Source organism: Heterodontus francisci, chromosome 1 (assembly GCF_036365525.1).
Source record: "Heterodontus francisci isolate sHetFra1 chromosome 1, sHetFra1.hap1, whole genome shotgun sequence".
Classification (NCBI taxonomy): Eukaryota; Metazoa; Chordata; class Chondrichthyes; order Heterodontiformes; family Heterodontidae; genus Heterodontus; species Heterodontus francisci.
Window position 1 is genome coordinate 789,958 of NC_090371.1, and position 23,226 is coordinate 813,183.

Here is a 23,226-nt window from a genome sequence, read left to right on the forward strand (position 1 = left end):
GCGAGGCAAGTTCTTTACACAGAGGGTGGTGAGTGCCTGGAACTTGCTGCCGGGAGAGGTGGTGGAAGCAGATATGATAGCGACGTTTAAGAGGCATCTTAACAAATACATGAATAGGATGGGAATAGAGGGATACAGTCCCCGGAAGTGCAGAAGGTTTTCGTTTAGGCAGGCATCAAGATCGGCGCAGGCTTGGAGGGCCGAATGGCCTGTTCCTGTGCTGTACTGTTCTTTGTTCTTTGAAATGGATATCAGCCAAGAAAAAGTATTGGAGAAAGTTGAGGGACTAAAATATGACAAGCCCCCAGGCCTACACCCTTAAATTCTAAAAGAGATAGCTGCAGAGATAGTGGATGCGCTAGCTAAGATTTCCCAGGATTCCTTAGATTCCTTGGCACAGAGGAGGCAGTGGCATAGTGGTAATGTCACTGGACTAGTAATCCAGAGCCCAGGCTTTGGGGACATTGGTTCAAATCCCACCATGGTAAATGGTGAAATTTGAATTCAATTAATAAAGCTGGAATTAAAAAGTTAGTCTAATGATGACCATGAAACCATTGTTAATTGTTGTAAAAACCCATTTGGTTCACTAATGTCCTTTAGGGAAGGACTCTACATGTGACTCCAGACCCACAGCGATGTGGTTGACTCTTAAAATGCCCTCTGAAGTGGCTTAGCAAGCCACTCAGTTCAAGGGCAATTATGGATGGGTAACAAATGCTGGCCTAGCCAGCGATGTCCACATCCAACAAATGAGTTAAAAAAAAGATTCAGAAATGGTCCCATCAGATTGGAAGTTTGCAAATGTTTCACTGCTTTTCAAGAAAGGAGTTGGAGAGAAAAGAGGGAACTGACATTATTTGTTCGGAAGATGCTGGAAACTATTATGAAAGAAGTCTTATAGGCGGCACAGTGGCGCAGTGGTTAGCACCGCAGCCTCACAGCTCCAGGGACCCAGGTTCAATTCTGGGTTCTGCCTGTGCGGAGTTTGCAAGTTCTCCCTGTGACCGCGTAGGTTTTCGCCGGGTGCTCCGGTTTCCTCCCACAGCCAAAGACTTGCAGGTGATAGGTAAAATTGGCCATTGTAAATTGCCCCTAGTGTAGGTAGGTGGTAGGGAATATAGGATTACAGTAGGGTTAGTATAAATGGGTGGTTCTTGATCGGCACAGACTCGGTGGGCCGAAGGGCATGTTTCAGTGTTGTATCTCTAAATTAAATTAACAATGCACTTGGAAAAGCATAGTCTGATTCGAACAAGTCAGCAAGGTATACAAAATTTTGAGGGGCGTAGATAGGAAGAAACTTTTTCCCTTAGTGGAGGGGTCAATAACATGGCGGCATAGATTTAAGGTAAGGGGCAGGAAGTTTAGAGGGGATTTGAGGAAACAAATTTCAGCCAGAGGCTGGTTGGAATTTGGAACACACTGCCTAAAGGGGTGGTTGAGGCAGGAACTCTCACAACATTTAAGAAGTATTTAGATGGGCACTTGAAACGTCATAGCAGACAAGGCTACGGGCCAAGTGCTGGAAAATGGGATGAGAATAGATAGGAGCTTGATGGCCGGCACGGACATGATGGGCCAAAGGGTCTGTTTCTGTGCTGTATAACTTTACGACTCTATAAATCTCTGACTCGTTTGCCTTTATTGACCTCGCCAAATGCATCACCTCACACTTTTCCAAGTTGAATTCCATCTGACACTTTTCTGCCCACCTGACCAGTCGATCAATATCTTCCTGCAGCCGACAGCTATCCTCCTCACTATCTTCCACTTGGCCAATCTTTGTGTCATCTGCAAACATCTTGATTATGCCCCCCTCATTTATGTCCAAATCGTTAATATACACCACAAAAAGCAGTACTGAGCCCTGTGAAACGCCACTGGAAACAGCCCTCCAGTCGCAAAACAGCTGTCAACAATTACCCTTTGTTTCCTGCCACTGAGCCAATTTTGTATCCACCTTGCTGCATTTCCCTGGATCCCATGGGATATTTATTTTTTTAACCAGTCTGCCACGTGGGACCTTATCAAAAGCCTTGCTAAAATCCATGTAGACCACATCAACTGCACTACCCTCATCCATCTTCCTTGTTACTTCTCAAAAAATCCAATCAAGTTGATCAAACAAGATCTTCCCTTAACAAATCCATGCTGACTATCCTTGATTAACCTGTGCCTTTCTAAGTGACAGTTTATCCTGTCTCTCAGAATAGATTCCAATAATTTGCCCACTACTGAGGTTCAACTGACTGGCCTTTAATTATTCAGTCTAACCCTCGCCACCTCATTAAACAGAGGTACTACGTGAGCAGTTCTCCAATCCTCCGGCATCACACCTGTATCCAGTGAGGACTGGAAAATGATGGTCAGACTTTCCGCTATTTCCTCTCTTGCTTCTTTTAACAGCCTGGGGTGCATTTCATCCGGCCCTGGTGAATTATCAACTTTCGAGCATGCTAATCCCATTAATACTTCCTCTCTCCCTATGTTTATCACATCCAATACTTCACACCCCTCTTCCTTAACGACAATATATGCATCATCCCCCTCTTTTGTGAAGACAATGCAATGTATTCATTCAGAACAATACCAACATTTTCCACCCCTGCACAAAGGTTACCTTTTTGGTCTTGTATGTGCCCTGCTCTTTCCTTCGTTATCCTCTTATTCTTAATGCATTGATAAAACATCTTTGGGTTCAACTTGATTTTGCTTGCCAATATTCTTTCATGCCCTCTCTCAAATTTCCTAATTTCCTTTTTGATTTCACCCCTCCACTTTCTATACTGCTCTTGGCTTTCTGTAGTATTGAGTTCTCTGTGGCAGACATAAGCTTTCCTTTTCTGCCTTATCTTACCCTGTAAGCTCCTCAACATCCATGGGGCTCTAGATTTGGCCATCTCACCCTTTTTGTTTGTGGGAATATGTTTTCTCTGAATCCCTTGAATCTCCCCTTTGAATGCCTCCCACCGCTCTGACACTGATTTACCTTCAAGTAGCTGTTTCCAGTCCACATTTGCTAAATCACTCCTCAACTTAGTAAAATTGGCCTTGCCCCAATTGAGAACTCTAACTCCTGTTCTATCTCTGTCCTTTTTCATCATTATGTTAAAATGACTGAATTATGATCACTACCACCAAAATGCTCTCCCACTGCCACTCCTTCCACGTGTCCGTCTTCATTTCCTAAAACTAAGTCTGAAACTGCGTCCTCTCTTGTTGGACTCACTATATCCTGGGCAAGAAAGTTCTCCTGAATGCACCTCAAGAATTCTGCTATCTCAATTCCTTTCACACTAAAACTATCCCAGTTAATACTGGGGTACTTAAATCCCCTATTAGTGCCTTATTGTTCTTGCACTTCTCAGAGATTTGCCTACATATCTGCTCTTCTATCTCCCTCTGACTGTTTGGGCGTCTATAGTACACTCCCAGCAGTGTGAATGCCTCTTTTTTGTTCCTTAGCTCAATCCATAAGGCCTCATTTGATGAACCTTCCAACATATCATCCCTCATCACAGCTGTAATAGTTTCCTTGACCAAAATTGTCACTCCCCCTCCTTTCTTATCCCCCTCCCTATCGCGTCTGAAAACCTTGTAACCAGGAACGTTGAGCTGCCATTCCTGTCCCTCCTTAAGCCATGTTTCTGTAATAGCTATGATATCGTACTGCCACGAGTCTATCTGTGCCCTCAGCTCATCTGCTTTATTTGCTCTACTCCTTGCATTCAAATAGATACCCTTGAGCACTGCCAAACTCTTTTTTTTTAAATTTTCTAACCTTTGTTTCCTCTGTCTTCCAGACTCATCCATTAATTTTCTGCCTTCTTTTTCATTTCTGATTTTGTCCCAACTGAGTCTACCCTCAGGCCCCCATTCCCCTGACAAACTAGTTTAAACCCTGTCCAACAGCACGAGCAAAACGTTCCACAAGGAACTCAGTCCCGGCTCTGTTCAGGTGCAACCCGTCTGGCCTGTACATGTCCCATCTCCTCCAGAGCCAGTCCCAATGACCCAGGAATCTGAAGCGCTCCCTCCTGCACCATCTTTCCAGCGCACATTGATCTATCTTATCCTTCTATTTCTATATTCACTTGCGTGTAACACTGGGAGTAATCCAGTGATTGCTACTTTTGAGGTCCTGCTTGCCAATTTCTTACCTAGCTCCCTAAATTTTGACTGCAAGACCACATCTCTCTTTCTACCTATGAGCTTGATTCTGATGTGGACCATGAGTACTGGCTGTTCACCCTCCCTCTTTAGGATGTTCTGCGGCCACTCAGTGACATCCTTGACCCTGGCACCAGGGAGGCAACACACTATCACTCTGTGGTCTGCGGTCACAGAAACGCATGTCTGTTCCCCTGACTTTTGAATCACCTATTACTATGGCTCTTCCAGTCTTCCCTGTACCCCACTGTGCAGCTGAACCACCCGTGGTGCCATCAACTTGGCTCTGGCTGCACTCCCCAGCTGAAGCACCACGGTCCTCAGTATTCAGAACTGAATACCTGTTGGAGAGTGAGATGCACTCAGGGGTCTCCTGCACTACCTGTCTGATTCTTTTTGACTGCCTGGTGGTCATTCATTCCCTCTTTCCCTGCATAGTCTCAAGCTGTGGAGTGATCACATCTATAAACATGCTATCCACATAGCTCTCATCCTCATGAATGCACCGCGGTGTCGCCAGCTGCTGCTCAAGTTCCAAAAGCTGGAGCTCAAGCTGCTGCAATTGACAACACTTCCTGCACAAATGGTTCTCCAGGATACGAGAAGCAGCCTGGAGCTCCCACATAGCACAGGAGGTGCACTCTCGAGGTTGAAGCAACCCTACCATTCCTTTATTTATTAGCTGACCCTTTGTTACTGCTAAAAAAAACCTTACCAATACTACAACAGCTTAGAATTATTAATAAAACCTTACTAGTACTGATAATTCCGACTAAAAGTCAATACAGTTCACGAGTTAAAATAAACCTTACTCAAAAAAATAATAATACTTACCAGCTACTCACTTGTTCCTTATTATTAATACTTAATGTATACTCTTTTTTAGTCTGCCAGTTGTTGAGAATCTATAACCCAGCTATTTACACACACACCCTAACAGTAATGTACTAACCCAGCTATTTACTGATACTCCCGAACAGTAGTTACTCGCCAACCAATCACCTTGCAGCTTTCCTGTGATGGAACTGTTCACTTTGTTTTCAAACTCCGGCGCTCCTGGACTCACTCCCTCTCCGCTCTCGCTGTTTCCCACTCTGGATGAACTCCAGCTCTCTCTCTACCAGTCTCTTTATGCTTCGCTCTCCCGCTCTCTGAGTGAACCCTCTCTGTCTCTCTTCCGGTCTCTTTATGCTCAGCTCTCGCTGTTTCTCGCTCTCTGAGTGTCCTTATTACAGAAAGGATGTAATTGCACTAGAGATTCCCACCCTGGGAAAAAGCTTCTGACTATCCACTCTGTCCATGCCGCTCATAACTTTGTAAACCTCTATCATGTCACCCCTCCACCTCCGTCGTTCCAGTGAAAACAATCCGAGTTTATCCAACCTCTCCTCATAGCTAATGCCCTCCAGACCAGGCAACATCCTGGTAAACCTCCTCTGTACCCTCTCCAAAGCCTCCACGTCCTTCTGGTACTGTGGCGACCAGAATTGCATGCAATATTCTAAGTGTGGCCTAACTAAGGTTCTGTACAGCTGCAGCATGACTTGCCAATTTTTATACTCTATGCCCCGACCGATGTCCTTTAGCACTCGGCCAGTTCAGTTAATAGTGGTGCTACCAAGCCACTCTTGGTGATGGACATTGAAGTTCCCCACCCAGAGCACATTTTGTGCCCTTGCTACCCTTAGTGCTTCTTTTAATTGGTGTTCAACATAGAGAAGCACTGATTCATCAGCTGAGAAGGGGTGCGGTGCGGTAGGTGGTAATCAGCAGGACGTTTTTTGACCTGATGCCATGAGACTTCATGGGATCTGGAGTTGATGTTGAGGACGCCCAAGGCAACTCCCTCCCGGCTGTATACCACTGTGCCACTACCTCTGTTGGGTCTATCCTGCCAGTTGGACAGGACATACCCAGTAATGGTGATGGCTGAGAAATTGTCTGTTTGCAAGGTATGATTCTGTGAGTATGACTATGTCAAGCTGTTACTTGACTAGTCTGTGGGACAGCTCTCCCAATTTTGGCACAAGCCCTAAATTTTAGTCAGGTGAACTTTGCAGGGTCAATAGGGCTGGGTTTGCCATTGTCGCTTTTGGTGACTGGGTCGATTCCGGGTGGTCTGTGTGGTTTTATTCCTTTTCTTAGACTTTGTAGCGGTTTGATACAACTGAGTCGTTTGCTAGGCCATTTCAGAGGGCATTTAAGAGTCAACCACATTGCTGGTCAATGAAGTTCTCCTGAACATATTTCAGAAATTCCTTCCCCGTCCTTTCCCTTTATTGTAAGTTATCAAAATCAATGTTTGGATAATTCAAGTTCCCCACTATCACCAGTTTATAGTTCTTTCACATCTCTGTGATTTCCCTGCAGATTTCTTCCTCTATCTCTCTCTCTCACACTCTCACTATATGGAGGCCTATAGAATACGCTCAGTAGCGTGATCATCCCCTTTTTACTTCTCAACTCTAACCAATGGTTTCTGTCTTTGTCCCCACAAAAGGACATCTCTTTCCAACACTACAATGTCATCCCTAATTAGTACTGCTACCTCCTCACTTTTTCCCTTCCCTATCTTTTCTGAACACTTTGTATCCCTGAATTTTAAGCGCCTAGTCCTCATCATTTTTAAGCCACGCCATTCTTAGCAACCCACTCTTTTACCTCGTCAAAGAACTCAATCATGCTAGTGAAACACAATTTGCCTTTAACAAATTCATGCTGACTTTCATTAATTAGACCATGCTTTTCCAAGTGCCAAATAATCCTGGATTAATATCTCTCCCACCCTTTTTTTCATAACTTTGTAATCCTCCAGTCCTCTGGCAGCACCCCCATATATAAGCAGAATTGAAATATTGTCGCCAGACACTTTGCAATTTTCACACTTCCCACAGTATTACAAAGTACTTTTACACAACATTTATAGCACAGAAGCAGGCCATTTGGCCCAAAACGTCCATGCGGGTGTTAATGCTCCACACAAGTCTCCTCCCACCTTTCTTCATCTAACCCCATCAATATATCCTTCTCTTCTTTTCTCTTTCTCAAGCTTATCTATCTTTCCCTTAAATGCATCTATGTTATTCACCTCAACAACTCTGAATGGTCGTGAGTTCCACATTCTAACCACACTCTTGGTAAAGATGTTTCTCTTGAATTCATGATTGGATTTATTTGTCACTGTCATATATTTACGACCCCCAGTTCTAGTCTCCCCGAACATGGAGGTCATGTAGAACTGTATAAAACACTAGTTAGGCCACAGCTGGAGAACTGTGTAGAGTTCTGGTCACTGCATTGCAGGAAGGATGTGATTGCACGAGAGAGGGTACAGAGGAAATTTTAGAGGATGTTGCCTGGAAAGGAGAATTTTAACTGTGAGGGAAGATTGGATAGGCTGAGGTTGTTTTCTCTGAAACAGAAAAGGCTGAGGGGAGATTTAATTGAGGGATATAAAATTATGAGGGGGCCTAGATAAAGTGGATAGATTGGACCTATTTCCCTTAACAGAGAGGTCAATAATTAGGGGGCATAGATTTAAAGTAATTGATAGAAAGATTAGAAGGGAGTTGAGGAGTAACCTTTTCATCCAGAGGGTGGTGGGGATCTGGAACTCACTGCCTAAAAGGGTGGTAGAGAAGAAACCCTCAACACATTGAAAAAATACTTGGATGTGCACTTGAAGTACCGTAACTTACCAGGCTATCGACCAAGAACTGGAAAGTGGGATTAGGCTAGATCTGCTGGCACAGTCATGATGGGCCAAATGGCCTTCTGTGCAGTGAGTTTTCTATGTTTCTATGAATTTTTGTTTCTAGCTCCTTTGCACTATTATGTGATCGATCCTTTTATATATGGATTTTGTTTCTATTCTTCTGTTTACTATGTCCTTTTTTTCTACTGTTATGTTATCTCTATTAAGTACAGTTGCCTCCCCCTTCTTTGTTCCCTCTCCTTTCTGATTATGTTTTAACCAGCAATATTTAATTTCCAGTCCTATTCTTTATGTGGCCATGTTTCTTCAGATTTCAGCTATTTTTACCAGATCCCTCCCCAATTTTTACTTGTTTAAGTCCTATCGACAGCCCTTTCCATGAGGACACTTGTCCCTCTCTGGTTCAGGTAGAATCCATTCAGGTGGTACAGCTCTTTCCTGTCCTAGTACCGGTGCCAGTGTCCCATCAAATATTATCTGACGTGATTACACACCTGCCCGGTAATTGATTTAGACGTTTTTTTATTTGTTTATGGGCGTCACAGGTTGCCCATCCCTAATATACTCGATATCATGACTGGATTCCCTCATTTACCATAACCCAGGGAAGTCCAGGTTTAGATCCCCTTCTTTTTCCCCTCATGGAAATGTGTCCAGTCTGTACCCAAACTGCCTTCTACGGTGTCAGGTGTGGCTCAGTATGGTAGCACTCTCATCTCTGAGTCATAGGATTCCAGGTTCAAAACCCAGTCCAGGGCTTGAGCACAAAAATCAAAGCTGATACTCCAGTACAGTACTGAAGGAGCGCTGCACTGTCGGAGGTGCTGCCTTTTGGATGCGACGTTAAACTGAAGCCCCATCTGCTTGCTCGGGTGGATGTAGAACATACGAATTTGGAGCAGGAGTAGGCCACACAGTCCCTCGAGCCTCCTCTGCCATTCAACAAGATCATGGCTGATCTAATTGTAACCTCAACCCAACAGTCCCGCCTATCCCCGCTAACCTTTCACCCCCTTGCTTATCGATAATCGACCTCTGCCTTAAAAATATTTAAAGACTCTGTTTCCATTGCCTTTTGAGGAAGAGAGTTCCAAAGACTCACAACCCTCTGAGAGAAAGAATTTCTCCTCATCTGTCTTATTTTTGAAAAATGACCCCTAGTGATAGGTCAAAATCCTGGAACTCCCTTCCTAACAGCACTGTTGGTGTACCTACACCCCAAGGACTGCAGCAGTTTAACAAGACAGCTCACCACCACCTTCTCAAGGGCAATTAAGGATGGATAATAAATGCTGGCCTAGCCAGCAACACCCACATCCCCGAATGAATACAAAAAAGTACCTTCTCAGGCAAAATAGAAAGGAGGCAGAGCTGGATCTGGTGCGAGCGAATCAGGTGGGTCAAGTAGACCAAGACCAGGGTGTACTTGGCTAACAGTGATCATCGTATCATAAGTTTTAGATTAGTAATGGTGAAGAGCAAGGAACAATCTAAAGCAGAACTTCTAAATTAGAGGGGCAACTTCAATGGGATGAGCAGGGAGTGGGGGGAATCTCGGCAGCATAACATGGAATCAAACACTGGCAGGAAAACTGGAACAGAACAATGGGTGATCTTTAAGGAAGGGATGTTTCAGATAGAGGCTAGGTGCATTCCAACATAGAAACATAGAAAATAGGAGCAGAAGTAGGCCATTCAGCCCTTCGAGTCTGCTCCGCCATTCATTATGATCACGGCTAATCATCCAACTCAGTAACCTGTTCCCGCTTTCGCCCCATATCCTTTGATCCTTTTAAACCCAAGAGCTATATCTAACTCCTTCTTGAAAATATACAATGTTTTGGCCTCAACTGTTTTCTGTGGTAGCGAATTCCACAGGTTCACCACTCTCAGGGTGAAGAAATCTCTCCTCATCTCAGTCCTGAATGGTTTACCCCGTATCCTTAGACTACGACCCCTGGTTCTGGACACTCCCACCATCGGGAACTTCCTTCCTGCATCTACCCTGTCATAGAGTCATAGAGTCGTACAGCATAGAAACAGGCCCTTCGGCTCACCGCGTCCATGCCGACCATAATGCCTATCTATACTAATCCCACCTGCCTGCATTAATTCCATATCCCTCTATGCCTTGCTCATTCAAGTACCTGACCAGATGCCTCTTAAATGTTGCTACTGTTTCGACCTCCACCACCTCCTCAGGCAGCTCATTCCAGATACCCATTATTCTTTGTATGAAAAATTTACCCCTTTGATCCCCTTTGATCCTCCTCCCTCTCACCTTAAATCTATGCCCTCTGGTTTTAGTCACGCCTACCATGGGAAACAGACTCTGGCTATCTACCCTATCTATGCCTCTCATAATTTTATATACCTCTATCATGTCCCCTCTCAGCTGCCTTCGCTCCAGGGAAAACAGACCCAGCCTATGCAATCTCTCTTTATAACTCAAGCCCTCCAAATCAGGCAATATCCTTGTGAATCTTTTCTGCACCCTCTCTAGCTTAATCACATCTTTCCAGTAGTGCGGCGACCAGAACTGCACACAGTCGTCCAAATGCGGCCTAACCAACGTTATGGACAACTGTAACATGGCATCCCAACTCTTGTACTCAATGCCTCGGCCGATGAAGTCAAGCATGCCATACGCCTTCTTCACCTGTATACCTATGTTACCACTTTCAAGGAACTATGTACTTGCATCCCAAGGTCTCTCTGCTCAAAAACACACCCCAGGGCTCTGCCATTCACGTATACGTCCTGCCCTGGTTTAACTTCCCAAAATGCATCACTTCGCACTTGTCCGTGTTCAATTCCATTTGCCAATCCCTTGCCCACTTTCCCAGTTGATCTAAATCCTGTTGTAACCTTAGACAACCTTCTTCACTGTCCACGATACCACCAATTTTGGTGTCATCAACAAATTTACTAATCATGCCCCCGACATTCACAACCAAGTCATTAATATATATGACAAATAACAGAGGGCCCAGCACTGATCCCTGCGGCAAACCACTGGTCACCGGCCTCCAATCTGAAAAACAACCCTCCACTACCACCCTCTGCCTCCTATCACCAAGCCAATTTTGTATCCAATTGGCTAACTCACCCTGGATCCCATGTGCTTGAACTTTCTATACCAGCCTACCATGTGGAACCTTGTCAAAGGCCTTGCTAAAGTCCATGTAGACAACGTCCATCGCCCTGCCCTCATCAATCCTCTTGGTCACCTCCTCGAAAAACTCAATCAAATTCATGAGACATGATTTCCCACGCACAAAGCTATGCTGACTATCCCTAATCAGACCATGCCTTTCCAACTGCATATAAATCCTGACTCTCAGAATCCCTTCCAACAACTTTCCCACCACTGATGTAAGGTTCACCAGCCTGTAGTTCCCTGGCTTATCCCTGCTCCCCTTCTTAAATAAAGGCACAACATGAGCTGTCCTCCAGTCTTCCGGTACCTCACCCGTGGCTAACGATGAGAGGTTGAAGAAGCTAGGGTTGTTCTGCTTGGAATAAAGGAGATGGAGGGGAGTTCTGACAGAAGTGTACAAGATGATGGTAGGTTTAGATGAGATAGACAAAGAAAAGCTGCTCGTTTTTGCTGATGATACAAGGACAAGGGGACTCAGATTTCAGGTTTTGGGCAAGAGATGCAGGGGGAATATGTGAAGCGGGCAGGAAACTGGAATTGAAGCCCAAGATCAGCCATGATTGTATTGAATGGCGGAGCAGGCTCAATGGGTCATATGGTCTACTTCTGCTCCTATTCCTTGTGTTCTTGGGGGATGTGAGGAAAAAAGTATTTTATGCAGCAAGTGGTAATGACCAGGGAACTCGCCACAAAGAACAAAGAACAGTACAGCACAGGAACAGGCCATTCGGCCCTCCAAGCCTGCGCCGATCTTGATGCCTGCCTAAACTGAAACCTTCTGCACTTCCGGGGTCCGTATCCCTCTATTCCCATTCTATTCATGTATTTGTCAAGATGCATCTTAAACGTCTCTATGGTACCTGCTCCACCACCTCCCCCGGCGACATGTTCCAGGCACTCACCACCCTCTGTGTAAAGAACTTGCCTCGCACATCTAAAGGGAGAGCGAAGAAGAGCAAGGAGAGGACACAAGAAGTCATTGGCGGATAGGCTCAGGGAAAACCCTAAGGCTTTCTACAGGTATATCAGGAATAAAAGAATGACTAGAGTTAGATTAGGGCCAATCAAGGATAGTAGTGGGAAGTTGTGTGTGGAATCAGAGGAGATAGGGGAAGCGTTAAATGAATATTTTTCGTCAATATTTACAGTAGAGAAAGAAAATGTTGTCGAGGAGAATACTGAGATTCAGACTACTAGGCCAGATGGGATTGAGGTTCACAAGGAGGAGGTGTTAGCAATTTTGGAAAGTGTGAAAATAGATAAGTCCCCTGGGCCAGATGGGATTTATCCTAGGATTCTCTGGGAAGCCAGGGAGGAGATTGCAGAGCCTTTGTCCTTGATCTTTATGTCGTCATTGTCGACAGGAATAGTGCCGGAAGACTGGAGGATAGCAAATGTTGTCCCCTTGTTCAAGAAGGGGAGTAGAGACAGCCCTGGTAATTATAGACCTGTGAGCCTTACTTCGGTTGTGGGTAAAATGTTGGAAAAGGTTATAAGAGACAGGATTTATAATCATCTTGAAAAGAACAAGTTCATTAGCGATAGTCAGCACGGTTTTGTGAAGGGTAGGTCGTGCCTCACAAACCTTATTGAGTTTTTCGAGAAGGTGACCAAACAGGTGGATGAGGGTAAAGCCGTGGATGTGGTGTATATGGATTTCAGTAAGGCGTTTGATAAGGTTCCCCACGGTAGGCTATTGCAGAAAATACGGAAGTATGGGGTTGAAGGTGATTTAGAGCTTTGGATCAGAAATTGGCCAGCTGAAAGAAGACAGAGGGTGGTGGTTGATGGCAAATGTTCATCCTGGAGTTTAGTTACTAGTGGTGTACCGCAAGGATCTGTTTTGGGGCCATTGCTGTTTGTCAATTTTATAAATGACCTGGAAGAGGGTGTAGAAGGGTGGGTTAGTAAATTTGCGGATGACACGAAGGTCGGTGGAGTTGTGGATAGTGCCGAAGGATGTTGTAGGGTACAGAGGGACATAGATAGGCTGCAGAGCTGGGCTGAGAGATGGCAAATGGAGTTTAATGCAGAAAAGTGTGAGGTGATTCACTTTGGAAGGAGTAACAGCAATGCAGAGTACTGGGCTAATGGGAAGATTCTTGGTAGTGTAGATGAACAGAGAGATCTTGGTGTCCAGGTACATAAATCCCTGAAAGTTGCTACCCAGGTTAATAGGGCTGTTAAGAAGGCATATGGTGTGTTAGCTTTTATTAGTAGGGGGATCGAGTTTCGGAGCCACGAGGTCATGCTGCAGCTGTACAAAACTCTGGTGAGGCCGCACCTGGAGTATTGCATGCAGTTCTGGTCACCGCATTATAGGAAGGATGTGGAAGCTTTGGAAAGGGTGCAGAGGAGATTTACTAGGATGTTGCCTGGTATGGAGGGAAGGTCTTACGAGGAAAGGCTGAGGGACTTGAGGTTGTTTTCGTTGGAGAGAAGGAGGAGGAGAGGTGACTTAATAGAGACATATAAGATAATCAGTGGGTTAGATAGGGTGGATAGTGAGAGTCTTTTTCCTCGGATTGTGATGGCAAACATGAGGGGACATAGCTTTAAGTTGAGGGGTGATAGATATAGGACAGATGTTAGAGGTAGTTTCTTTACTCAGAGAGTAGTAGGGGCGTGGAATGCCCTGCCTGCAACAGTAGTAGACTCGCCAACTTTAAGGGCATTTAAGTGATCATTGGATAGACATATGGATGAAAATGGAATAGTGTAGGTCAGATGGTTTCACAGGTCGGCGCAACATTGAGGGCCGAAGGGCCTGTACTGCGCTGTAATGTTCTAATTCTAATTCTAATCCCCTCTAAACTTTGCCCCTCTCACCTTAAACCGATGTCCCCTAGTAACTGACTCTTCCGCCCTGGGAAAAAGCTTCTGACTATCCACTCTGTCCATGCCGCTCATAACTTTGTAAACCTCTATCATGTCACCCCTCCACCTCCGTCGTACCAGTGAAAACAATCCGAGTTTATCCAACCGCTCCTCATAGCTAATGCCCTCCAGACCAGGTAACATCCTGGTAAACCTCTTCTGTACCCTCTCCAAAGCCTCCACGTCCTTCTGATAGTGTGGCGACCAGAATTGCAAGCAATATTCTCAGTGTGGCCTAACTAAGGTTCTGTACAGCTGCAGCATGACTTGCTAATTTTTATACTCTTTGCCCCGACCGATGAAGGCAAGCATGCCGTATGCCTTCTTGACCACCTTATCCACCTGCGTTTCCACTTTCAGTGATCTGTGGACCTGTACGCCCAGAGCTCTCTGCCTGTCAATACTCCTAAGGGTTTTGCCATTTACTGTAAACCTCCCACCTGCATTAGACCTTCCAAAATGCATTACCTCACATTTGTCCGGATTAAACTCCATCTGCCATTTCTCCGCCCAAGTCTCCAACCGATCTATATCCTGCTGTATCCTCTGACAATCCTCATCACTATCCGCAACTCCACCAACCTTTGTGTCGTCCGCAAACTTACTAATCAGACCAGCTACATTTTCCTCCAAATCATTTATATATACTACAAACAGCAAAGGTCCCAGCACTGATCCCTGCGGAACACCACTAGTCACATCCCTCCATTCAGAAAAGCACCCTTCCACTGCTACCCTCTGTCTTCTATGACTGAGCCAGTTCTGTATCCATCTTGCCAGCTCCCCTCTGATCCCGTGTGACTTCACCTTTTGTACCCGTCTGCCATGAGGGACCTTGTCAAAGGCTTTACCGAAGTCCATATAGATAACATCCACTACCCTTCCTTCATCAATCATCTTCGTCACTTCCTCAAAAAACTTAATCAAATTAGTGAGACACGATCTCCCCATCACAAAACCATGCTGCCTCTTGCTAATAAGTCCATTTGTTTCCAAATGGGAGTAAATCCTGTCCCGAAGAATCCTCTCTACCTACAAGGATGGCGGAAGCAGAGATGATTTCAAAAAAGAAACTGCATGGGCATTTGAGCAAAATAAACTTGCAGGGCTACCAGGATACAGAAGAGGAATGGGACTGACTGGATTGCTTTTTAGACAGCCGGCATGGGATCGATGGGCCGAATGACCTCTTTCTGTGCCATCATGACTCTATGATTAATCTTTCGTATATGGACTTTAAAAAGGCATCTGACAAAGATGAGACCTTGGGGTGCAAGTACATCGTTCCCTGAAAGTGGCAACGCAGGTAGACAGGGTGGTAAAGGCGGCATATGGCATGCTTGACTTCATTGGCCGAGGCATTGAGTGCAAGAGTTGGGATGTCATGTTACAGTTGTACATAACGTTGGTTAGGCCGCATTTGGACTACTGTGTGCAGTCCTGGTTGCCGCACTACAGGAAAGATTTGATTAAGCTAGAGAGGGTGCAGAAAAGATTCACAAGGATCTTGCCTGGTTTGGAGGGCTTGAGTTATAAAGAGAGATTGGATAGGCTGGGTCTGTTTTCCCTGGAGCGAAGGAGGCTGAGAGGGGACATGATAGAGGTATATAAAATTATGAGAGGCATAGATAGGGTAGATAGCCAGAGTCTGTTTCCCATGGTCGGGGTGACTAAAACTAGAGGGCACAGATTTAAGGGGAGAGGAAGGAGGTTTAAAGGGGATCAAAGGGGTAAATTTTTCACACAAAGAATAGTGGGTATCTGGAATGAGCTGCCTGAGGAAGTGGTGGAAGCAGGAACAGTAGCAACATTTAAGAGGCATCTGGACAGGTACTTGAATGAGCAAGGCATAGAGGGATATGGAATTAATGCAGGCAGGTGGGATTAGTATAGATAGGCATTATGGTCGGCATGGATGCGGTGAGCTGAAGGGCCTGTTTCTATGCTGTACGACTCTATGACTCGAAAGTACCACAATGACTTGGAAACAAAACTGAAGCCCATGGGATTAAAGGGGCAGTGGCTGCATAGATACAAACTTGGCTAAGAGAGAGAAAGCAGAGGATAGTGATGAATAGTTATTTTCCAGATTGGACGGAAATATACAGTGGTGTTCTCCAGGAGTCGGTACTAGGACCACTGCACTTTTTGATATATATTAATGACCTGGACTTCAGTAAACAGGGCATAATTTCAAAGTTTGCCGAGAACACTAAACTCAGAAATGTGGTAAACAATGAGGAGGATAAGAAGATTCTTCAGGACAACTATGAGAGATTGGTAAAATGGGTAGATGAAATTTAATGCAGAGAAGTGTGAAGTGGTACATTTTGGTAGGAAAAATTAGGAGAGGCAATGTAAACTAAATTGTACCATGTTCAAGAAAGATCTTGGGTTACACAAACACAAATCTTTGAAGGTAGCAAGACAGGTTGAGAAGGCCGCTAAAATGGCATATAAGATCTGTGGCTTTATAAGTTGAGGCATCTAGTACAAAAGCAAGCAAGTTATGCTTAAGGGCACAGCTGAAGTATTCTAGCCAATTCTGGGCACAGCAATTTAGAAAGGAAATCAATGCCTTCGGCAGAGTCATTGAGTCATTACGGCACAGAAGAATGCTATTCGGCCCATTGAGTCCATGCCAGCTCTCTGTAGGCCAATCCAGTCAGTCCCATTCCCACACTCTATTCCCGCAGCCCTCAATGTTTATTCCCCTCAATTACCCACCCAATTTCCTTTTGAAATCAATAATCTCCGCTTCCTCGTAGGCAGCGACTTCCAGGACATTCCCACTCGCTGTGTAAAAAGGTTCTTCCTCACATCTCCCTTCATCTCTTGCCCAAAACCTTAAATCTGTGGCCCCAAGTCCTTGTACGATTGTGCAGGGTGCAGAGATTTATTCGTATGGTGCCAAGGATGCAGGACTTCATTTGTGAAGAGAGACTGAAGAAGCTGGGGTTGTTCTCCTTACAGCAGAGAAAGTTGAGGGATGATTTAATTCAGGTGTTCAAAATTATGAATGGTTTTGCTAAGAGTAAATAAGGAGAAACTGCTTCCAGTGGTAAAAGGGTCAGTCACCAGAGGTGACATGAGAAAACATTTTTTTGTTTTACACAGCAAGTTGTTAAGTGCTGCCTGCAAGGGCAGTGGAAGCAGATTCAATAATAACTTTCAAAAGGGAGTTGGATAAATAGTTGAAGAGAAAAAATCTGCAATTATGGGGAAAGCACAGGTGACTGGAACTAACTGGATCCCTCTTTCACAGGTCGACTGAGTTGAAAGGCCTCCTTCCATGCTGTTCCCTTCTTTAATTCTATCATAAAATAAAGTGTACAGTCTATGCAAGACTTTTTTTTCATTCATGGGATGTGGGCATTGCTGACAAGGCCAGCATTAATTGCCCATCCCTAATTATCATTGAGAAGGTGGTGGTGAGTCACCTTCTTGAACCATTTCAGTCCTTGTGATGTACTGTACACTCAATGTGCTGTTGTTAGGTAAGCACTTTTATAGATGATTACTATAAACACATAGCCACTTGGCACAAGTCCAGTGCTATTTATTTACAAATCCATATATCCCATTCTTTACAATATTACTGATCACAGCAAATATACTTACTGCTGCTTTCTGGCAAGCTCCTGGTCCTTCTGCACCAAATCTTGCTTCAATGTAGCCAGCATCTCTACGCTCACATCAACCTGGCGTGATAATTCGGAGGCCTTTTCTTCAAGGTCTTGCTTTTCTCGACTCAACCTAACACTTTCCTGTTTGGCTTTCTCCAACTCTGAGCTTTTTTTCTCAAGTTCCGTCTGAAGCTTGTCTACCCGGGCTGTGATTTTCTGCTCCACTTCCTCTGATAACTTCTCCAGACGTTCATTTAAGTCTAGTTTCTCAAGGGCTTGGATCTTTAATCGAGCCAGCCCTTCCTCGTAAACAGCATCCACTGCTGCTGCAGCTAGAGCAGCAGGGGGAGCTGAAGAAGTCATTGCCTTTCTCATAAGTATTTCGTTTACCGGAACTTCAACTTCAGGGAAGTAACAGGTGGAACCAAGTGGTAATTCCTCCCCACACTGTAAATCATACAAATATCTCTGCTCTTTGCTCCTGAACGAGGTGCTTTCAAAGATTTCTTTACAGGAAGCAGGTATCAGAATGGACTTGTCAACTCCTGAAGACAGAACACTCGCATCACAGATGCTATTGGACTTAGAAAGGACATAAAGCGTTTCATATGTGTGATTATATTCCAGATGAGCTCGCAATGAAGACAGACTCCTAAAACGCTTGTGTTCCCCACACCTTGGACAGCGGTAGGGTAGATCCAAAGAGGCCATTCCTCAAAAAGCCTCACGACTAGGACATCTACTGCACTGCACACAGAGAGGGTCGTTTCTCATACTGAACCACTGTACTCATGTATCTTCAGAGGTAAAATACAAAAAAATACAAAATAAAATACAAAAAGAGTGAAGTTTATGTGGCATCATGTTGCAGACATTATAACCTTCCTCCAATTCAATTTGCCCGTTCTTTCAGATCAGCACATCTGAGTGTTCTGTGATGGAAACCACACCTGCCAAATGGAAACATATTAATTTCAGCATATGGAGCACTATTTGAACGTTTACTGAACATTGAGCATAACTTGTTTAAAAGGACCACAGAGCAGTGGCTGAAAACATGGCTGCACATTTGCATTCTGATAGACTGTTACATAGAGAGACAATGGAAGTGCTCCCTGATTCAATTAGCCAGATGAGTTTTGTCAATAGTGATGATCAAAAGACATTGAAAGTCATTGTCTGTGTAAGAGCCAGCACTCCACTCCCCTCATCACCCCCTCCCCATTGAATGTGTCCAGTAAGCTTTGAAAAATCAACAACCCTCGCAGGCGATGCTGTATCAAACAAAGAGCTGGTCACATGACTAACCTGCTGGGCAACCTGGGAATTGATTGAATTGTGCATCACATTAAAGTTTTGAGTCAGACTGCAATTTTGAAGACCAAAGAAAAGCAAGGTCTCTCTCTCTCACACAAAGTTCCAGGGTCCCATGGAAGTAGCTTAAGCCTCAAGACAGAAGACCCCTGCAGCCTTCAAGCACCAATGAAACAAGTTTGAAAGTGTGCACTGGGCCCCAATGAGAACTGCAAGCCTTAACTTCAAAGACTTCACAGCAAAACTAAACAGTAACTGAATTCCATCTACTACTTCAAACCTTTCCCCTTTAATTCTTTCTCCTCCTCTGTCTCTATCTGTGTGTGTGTTTATTGCATATGCATGCTAGCATGGTTGTGCTGCGTATTTTTAATAATTTTACCTAAATTCGTGTGTTAAGGTTAATAAACTTACACTTGTCTTATTTAAACCTGAGAAAGTATGTCTGATTGATTCCTTTACAGTTACAATTAGAGAGCAGTGAGCAAGGACTCACTGAAGTGAAGCTAAAACCACTGCATTTTAAAAGTTAAACCCTGCTATGGCTAAACCAGGAAAGGCACGAGAGGGGAGCGTGAGATCCCTTCTTCACCTGGTCGTAACAGAAATTTGGGGGCTAGCGTCTGAGATTGGACCCACAAACGAGAAATTGAAAGTGGGAAATTAAATTCATCCCAATCAAAAAGAGAAAAGATTTTAATACAGGTTAAAGGTGGTGGGTGATTTCAACTTCCCCTATATTGACTGGGACTCACTTAGTGCTAGGGGCTTGGATGGGGCAGAATTTGTAAGGGGCATCCAGGAAGGCTTCTTGAAACAGTCTGTAGATAGTCCAACTAGGGATGGGGTCGTACTGGACCTGGTATTGGGGAATGAGCCCGGCCAGGTGGTCGAAGTTTCAGTCGGGGTGCATTTAGGGAACAGTGACCATAATTCCATAAGTTTTAAGGTACTTGTGGATAAGGATAAGAGTAGTCCTCTGGTGAAGGTGCTAAATTGGGGGAGGGCTAATTATAACAATATTAGACAGGAACTGAAGAATTTAGATTGGGGGCGGCTGGTTGAGGGTAAATCAACGTATGACATGTGGGAGTCTTTCAAACGTCAGCTGATTAGAATCCAGGACCAGCATGTTCCTGTGAGGAAGCAAGACAAGTTTGGCAAGTTTCGGGAACATAGAACATAGAACACAGAACAGTACAGCACAGTACAGGCCCTTCGGCCCACGATGTTGTGCCGAACCTATTAACCTACTCTAAGATCAAACTAACTACCTACCCTTCATTCTGCTATCATCCATGTACCTATCCAAGAGTCGCTTAAATGCCGCTAATATATCTGCTTCTACTATCACCGCTGGCAGCGCATTCCATGCACCCACCACTCTCTGTGTAAAGAACCTACCTCTGACATCTCCCCGAAACCTTCCTCCAATCACCTTAAAATTATGCCCCCTGGTAATAGCCCTTTCCACCCTGGGAAAAAGTCTCTGACCAACCACCCTCTCTATGCCTCTCATCATGTTGTACCCCTCTATAAAGTCACCTCTCATCCTTTTTCGCTCCAATGAGAAAAGCCCTAGCTCCCTCAATCCTTCTTCGTAGGACATGCCCTCCAGTCCAGGCAGCATCCTGGTAAATCTCCTCTGCACCCTCTCTAAAGCTTCCACATCCTTCCTATAATGAGGTGACCAGAACTGAACACAATATTCCAAGTGTGGTCGAACCAGGGCCTTATAGAGCTGCAGCATAACCTCGCGGCTCTTAAACTCAATCCCCCTGTTAATGAAAGCCAACACACCATACGCCTTCTTAACAACCCGATCAACTTGGGTGGCAACTTTGAGCGATCTATGGACATGGACCCCAAGATCCCTCTGTTCCTCCACACGACCAAGAATCCTGTCTTTAAGCCTGTATTCCGCATTCAAACTCGACCTTCCAAAATGAATCACTTCACACTTTTCCAGGTTGAACTCCATCTGCCACTTCTCAGCCCAGCTCTGCATCCTGTCAATGTCCCGTTGCAACCGACAACAGCTTTCCACACTATCCACAACTCCAGCAACCTTCGTGTCATTGGCAAACTTGCTAACCCAGCCTTCCACTTCCTCATCCAAGTCATTTATAAAAATCACAAAGAGCAGAGGTCCCAGAACAGATCCTTGTGGAACACCACTGGTCACCGAGCTCCATGCTGAATACTTTCCATCTACTACCACCCTCTGACTTCTATGGGCCAGCCAATTTTGTATCCAGACAGCCAACTTTCCCTGAATCCCATGCCTCCTTACTTTATGAATGAGCCTACCATGGGGAACCATATCAAACGCCTTGCTAAAATCCATAGACACCACATCCACTGCTCTTCCTTCATCAATGTGTTTTGTCACATCTTCAAAGAACTCAATAAGGCTTGTGAGGCATGACCTGCCCCTCTCAAAGCCATGCTGACTGTCTCGAATCAAACCATGCTTTTCCAAATAATCATAAATCCTGTCTCTCAGAATCCTCTCCAATAATTTGCCCACTACCAACGTAAGACTGACTGGTCTATAATTCCCAGGGTTATCCCTATTCCCTTTCTTGAACAAGGGAACAACATTTGCCACCCTCCAATCATCCGGTACTACTCCAGTGGACAGTGAAGACGCAAAGATCATCGCCAAAGGCGCAGCAATCTCTTCCCTCGCTTCCCATAATATCCTTGGGTATATCCCGTCTGGCCCCGAGGACATATCTGTCCTCATATCATTCAAAATTTCCAGCACATCCTCCCTCTTAACCTCAACCTGTTCGAGCATATCAGCCTGTTCCACGCTGTCCTCACAAACGACCAGGTCCCTCTCACTAGTGGATACTGAAGCAAAGTATTCATTTAGGACCTCCCCTACCTCCTCAGACTCCAGGCACAAGTTCCCCCCACTATCCCTGATCGGCCCTACCCTCACTCTGGCCATCCTCTTGTTCCTCACATAAGTGCAGAACGCCTTGGGATTTTCCTTAATCCTACCCATCAAGACTTTTTCATGTCCCCTTCTAGCTCTCCTAAGTCCATTCTTCAGTTCCTTCCTGGCTACCTTGTAACCCTCTAGAGCCCTGTCTGATCCTTGCTTCCTCAACCTTAAGTAAGCTTCCTTCTTCCCTAGACTAGCTGCTCCACATCTCTTGTCATCCAAGGTTCCTTCACCCTACCATCCCTTCCCTGCCTCATCGGGACAAACCTATCCAGCAGTCGCAGCAAGTGCTCCCTAAACAACCTCCACATTTCTGTTGTGCATTTCCCTGAGAACATCTGTTCCCAATTTATGCTCCCCAGTTCCTGCCTAATAGCATTGTAATTCCCCCTCCCCCAAATAAATATTTTCCCATCCCGTCTGCTCCTATCCCTCTCCATGACTATAGTAAAGGTCAGGGAGTTGTGATCACTATCACTGAAATGCTCTCCCACCGAGAGATCTGCCACCTGGCCTGGTTCGTTGCCAAGCACCAAGTCCAACATAGTCTCCCCTCTAGTCGGCCTATCCACATATTGAGTCAGGAAACCTTCCTGGGCACACCTGACAAAAACTGCTCCATCCAAACTATTTGCACTGAGGAGGTTCCAATCAATATTAGGGAAGTTGAAGTCACCCATGACAATAACCCTGTTACTTCTGCACCTTTCCAAAATCTGCCTCCCAATCTGTTCCTCCATGTCTCTGTTGCTACTGGGGGGTCGATAGAAAACTCCCAACAAAGTGACTGCTCCTTTCCTGTTTCTGATTTCCACCCATAATGACTCAGTAGACAAACCCTCCTCGACGACCTCCCTTTCTGCAGCTGTGATACTATCCCTGATTAGCAATGCCACTCCCGCATCTCTTTTACCTCCCTCCCTATTCCTTTTGAAACATCTAAACCCCGGAACATCCAACATCCATTCCTGCCCCTGTGATATCCACATCTCCATAATGGCCACAACATCGTAGCTCCAAGTACTGATCCATGCTCTAAGTTCATCACCCTTATTCCTGACACTTCTTGCGTTAAAATAGACACACTTCAACCCATCATACTGGCTGCAACTTTGCCCTGTCAACTGTCTAACCTTCCTCGCAGACTCTCTGCACTCTGTATCTGCCTGTTCAACAGCTACCCCATCCACTGATCCATGGCTCCGGTTCCCATCCCCCTGCCAAACTAGTTTAAACCCTCCCGAAGAGCTCTAGCAAACCTCCCGCCCAGGATATTGGTGCCCCTCCAGTTCAGATGCAACCCGTCCTTCTTGTACAGGTCCCACATTCCCCAGAAGGTATCCCAATGATCCACATATCTGAATCCCTCCCTCCTACACCAGTTCTGTAGCCACGGGTTCAGCTG

General features: G+C 45.1%; 1 protein-coding gene across 1 annotated transcript in view; it reads right to left on the reverse strand.

The window, feature by feature from the left end:
- The window catches only part of fbxo41 (F-box protein 41), a 619,689-nt gene that overhangs the window by 533,116 nt on the left and 63,347 nt on the right, over positions 1 to 23,226 (reverse strand). Inside the window, exon 2 of the mRNA XM_068027311.1 lies at positions 17,547 to 18,501. Within this exon, the coding sequence (XP_067883412.1) occupies positions 17,547 to 18,262 (716 nt within the window). The 5' untranslated portion in view covers positions 18,263 to 18,501. The remainder of the gene's footprint in view (positions 1 to 17,546; positions 18,502 to 23,226) is intronic.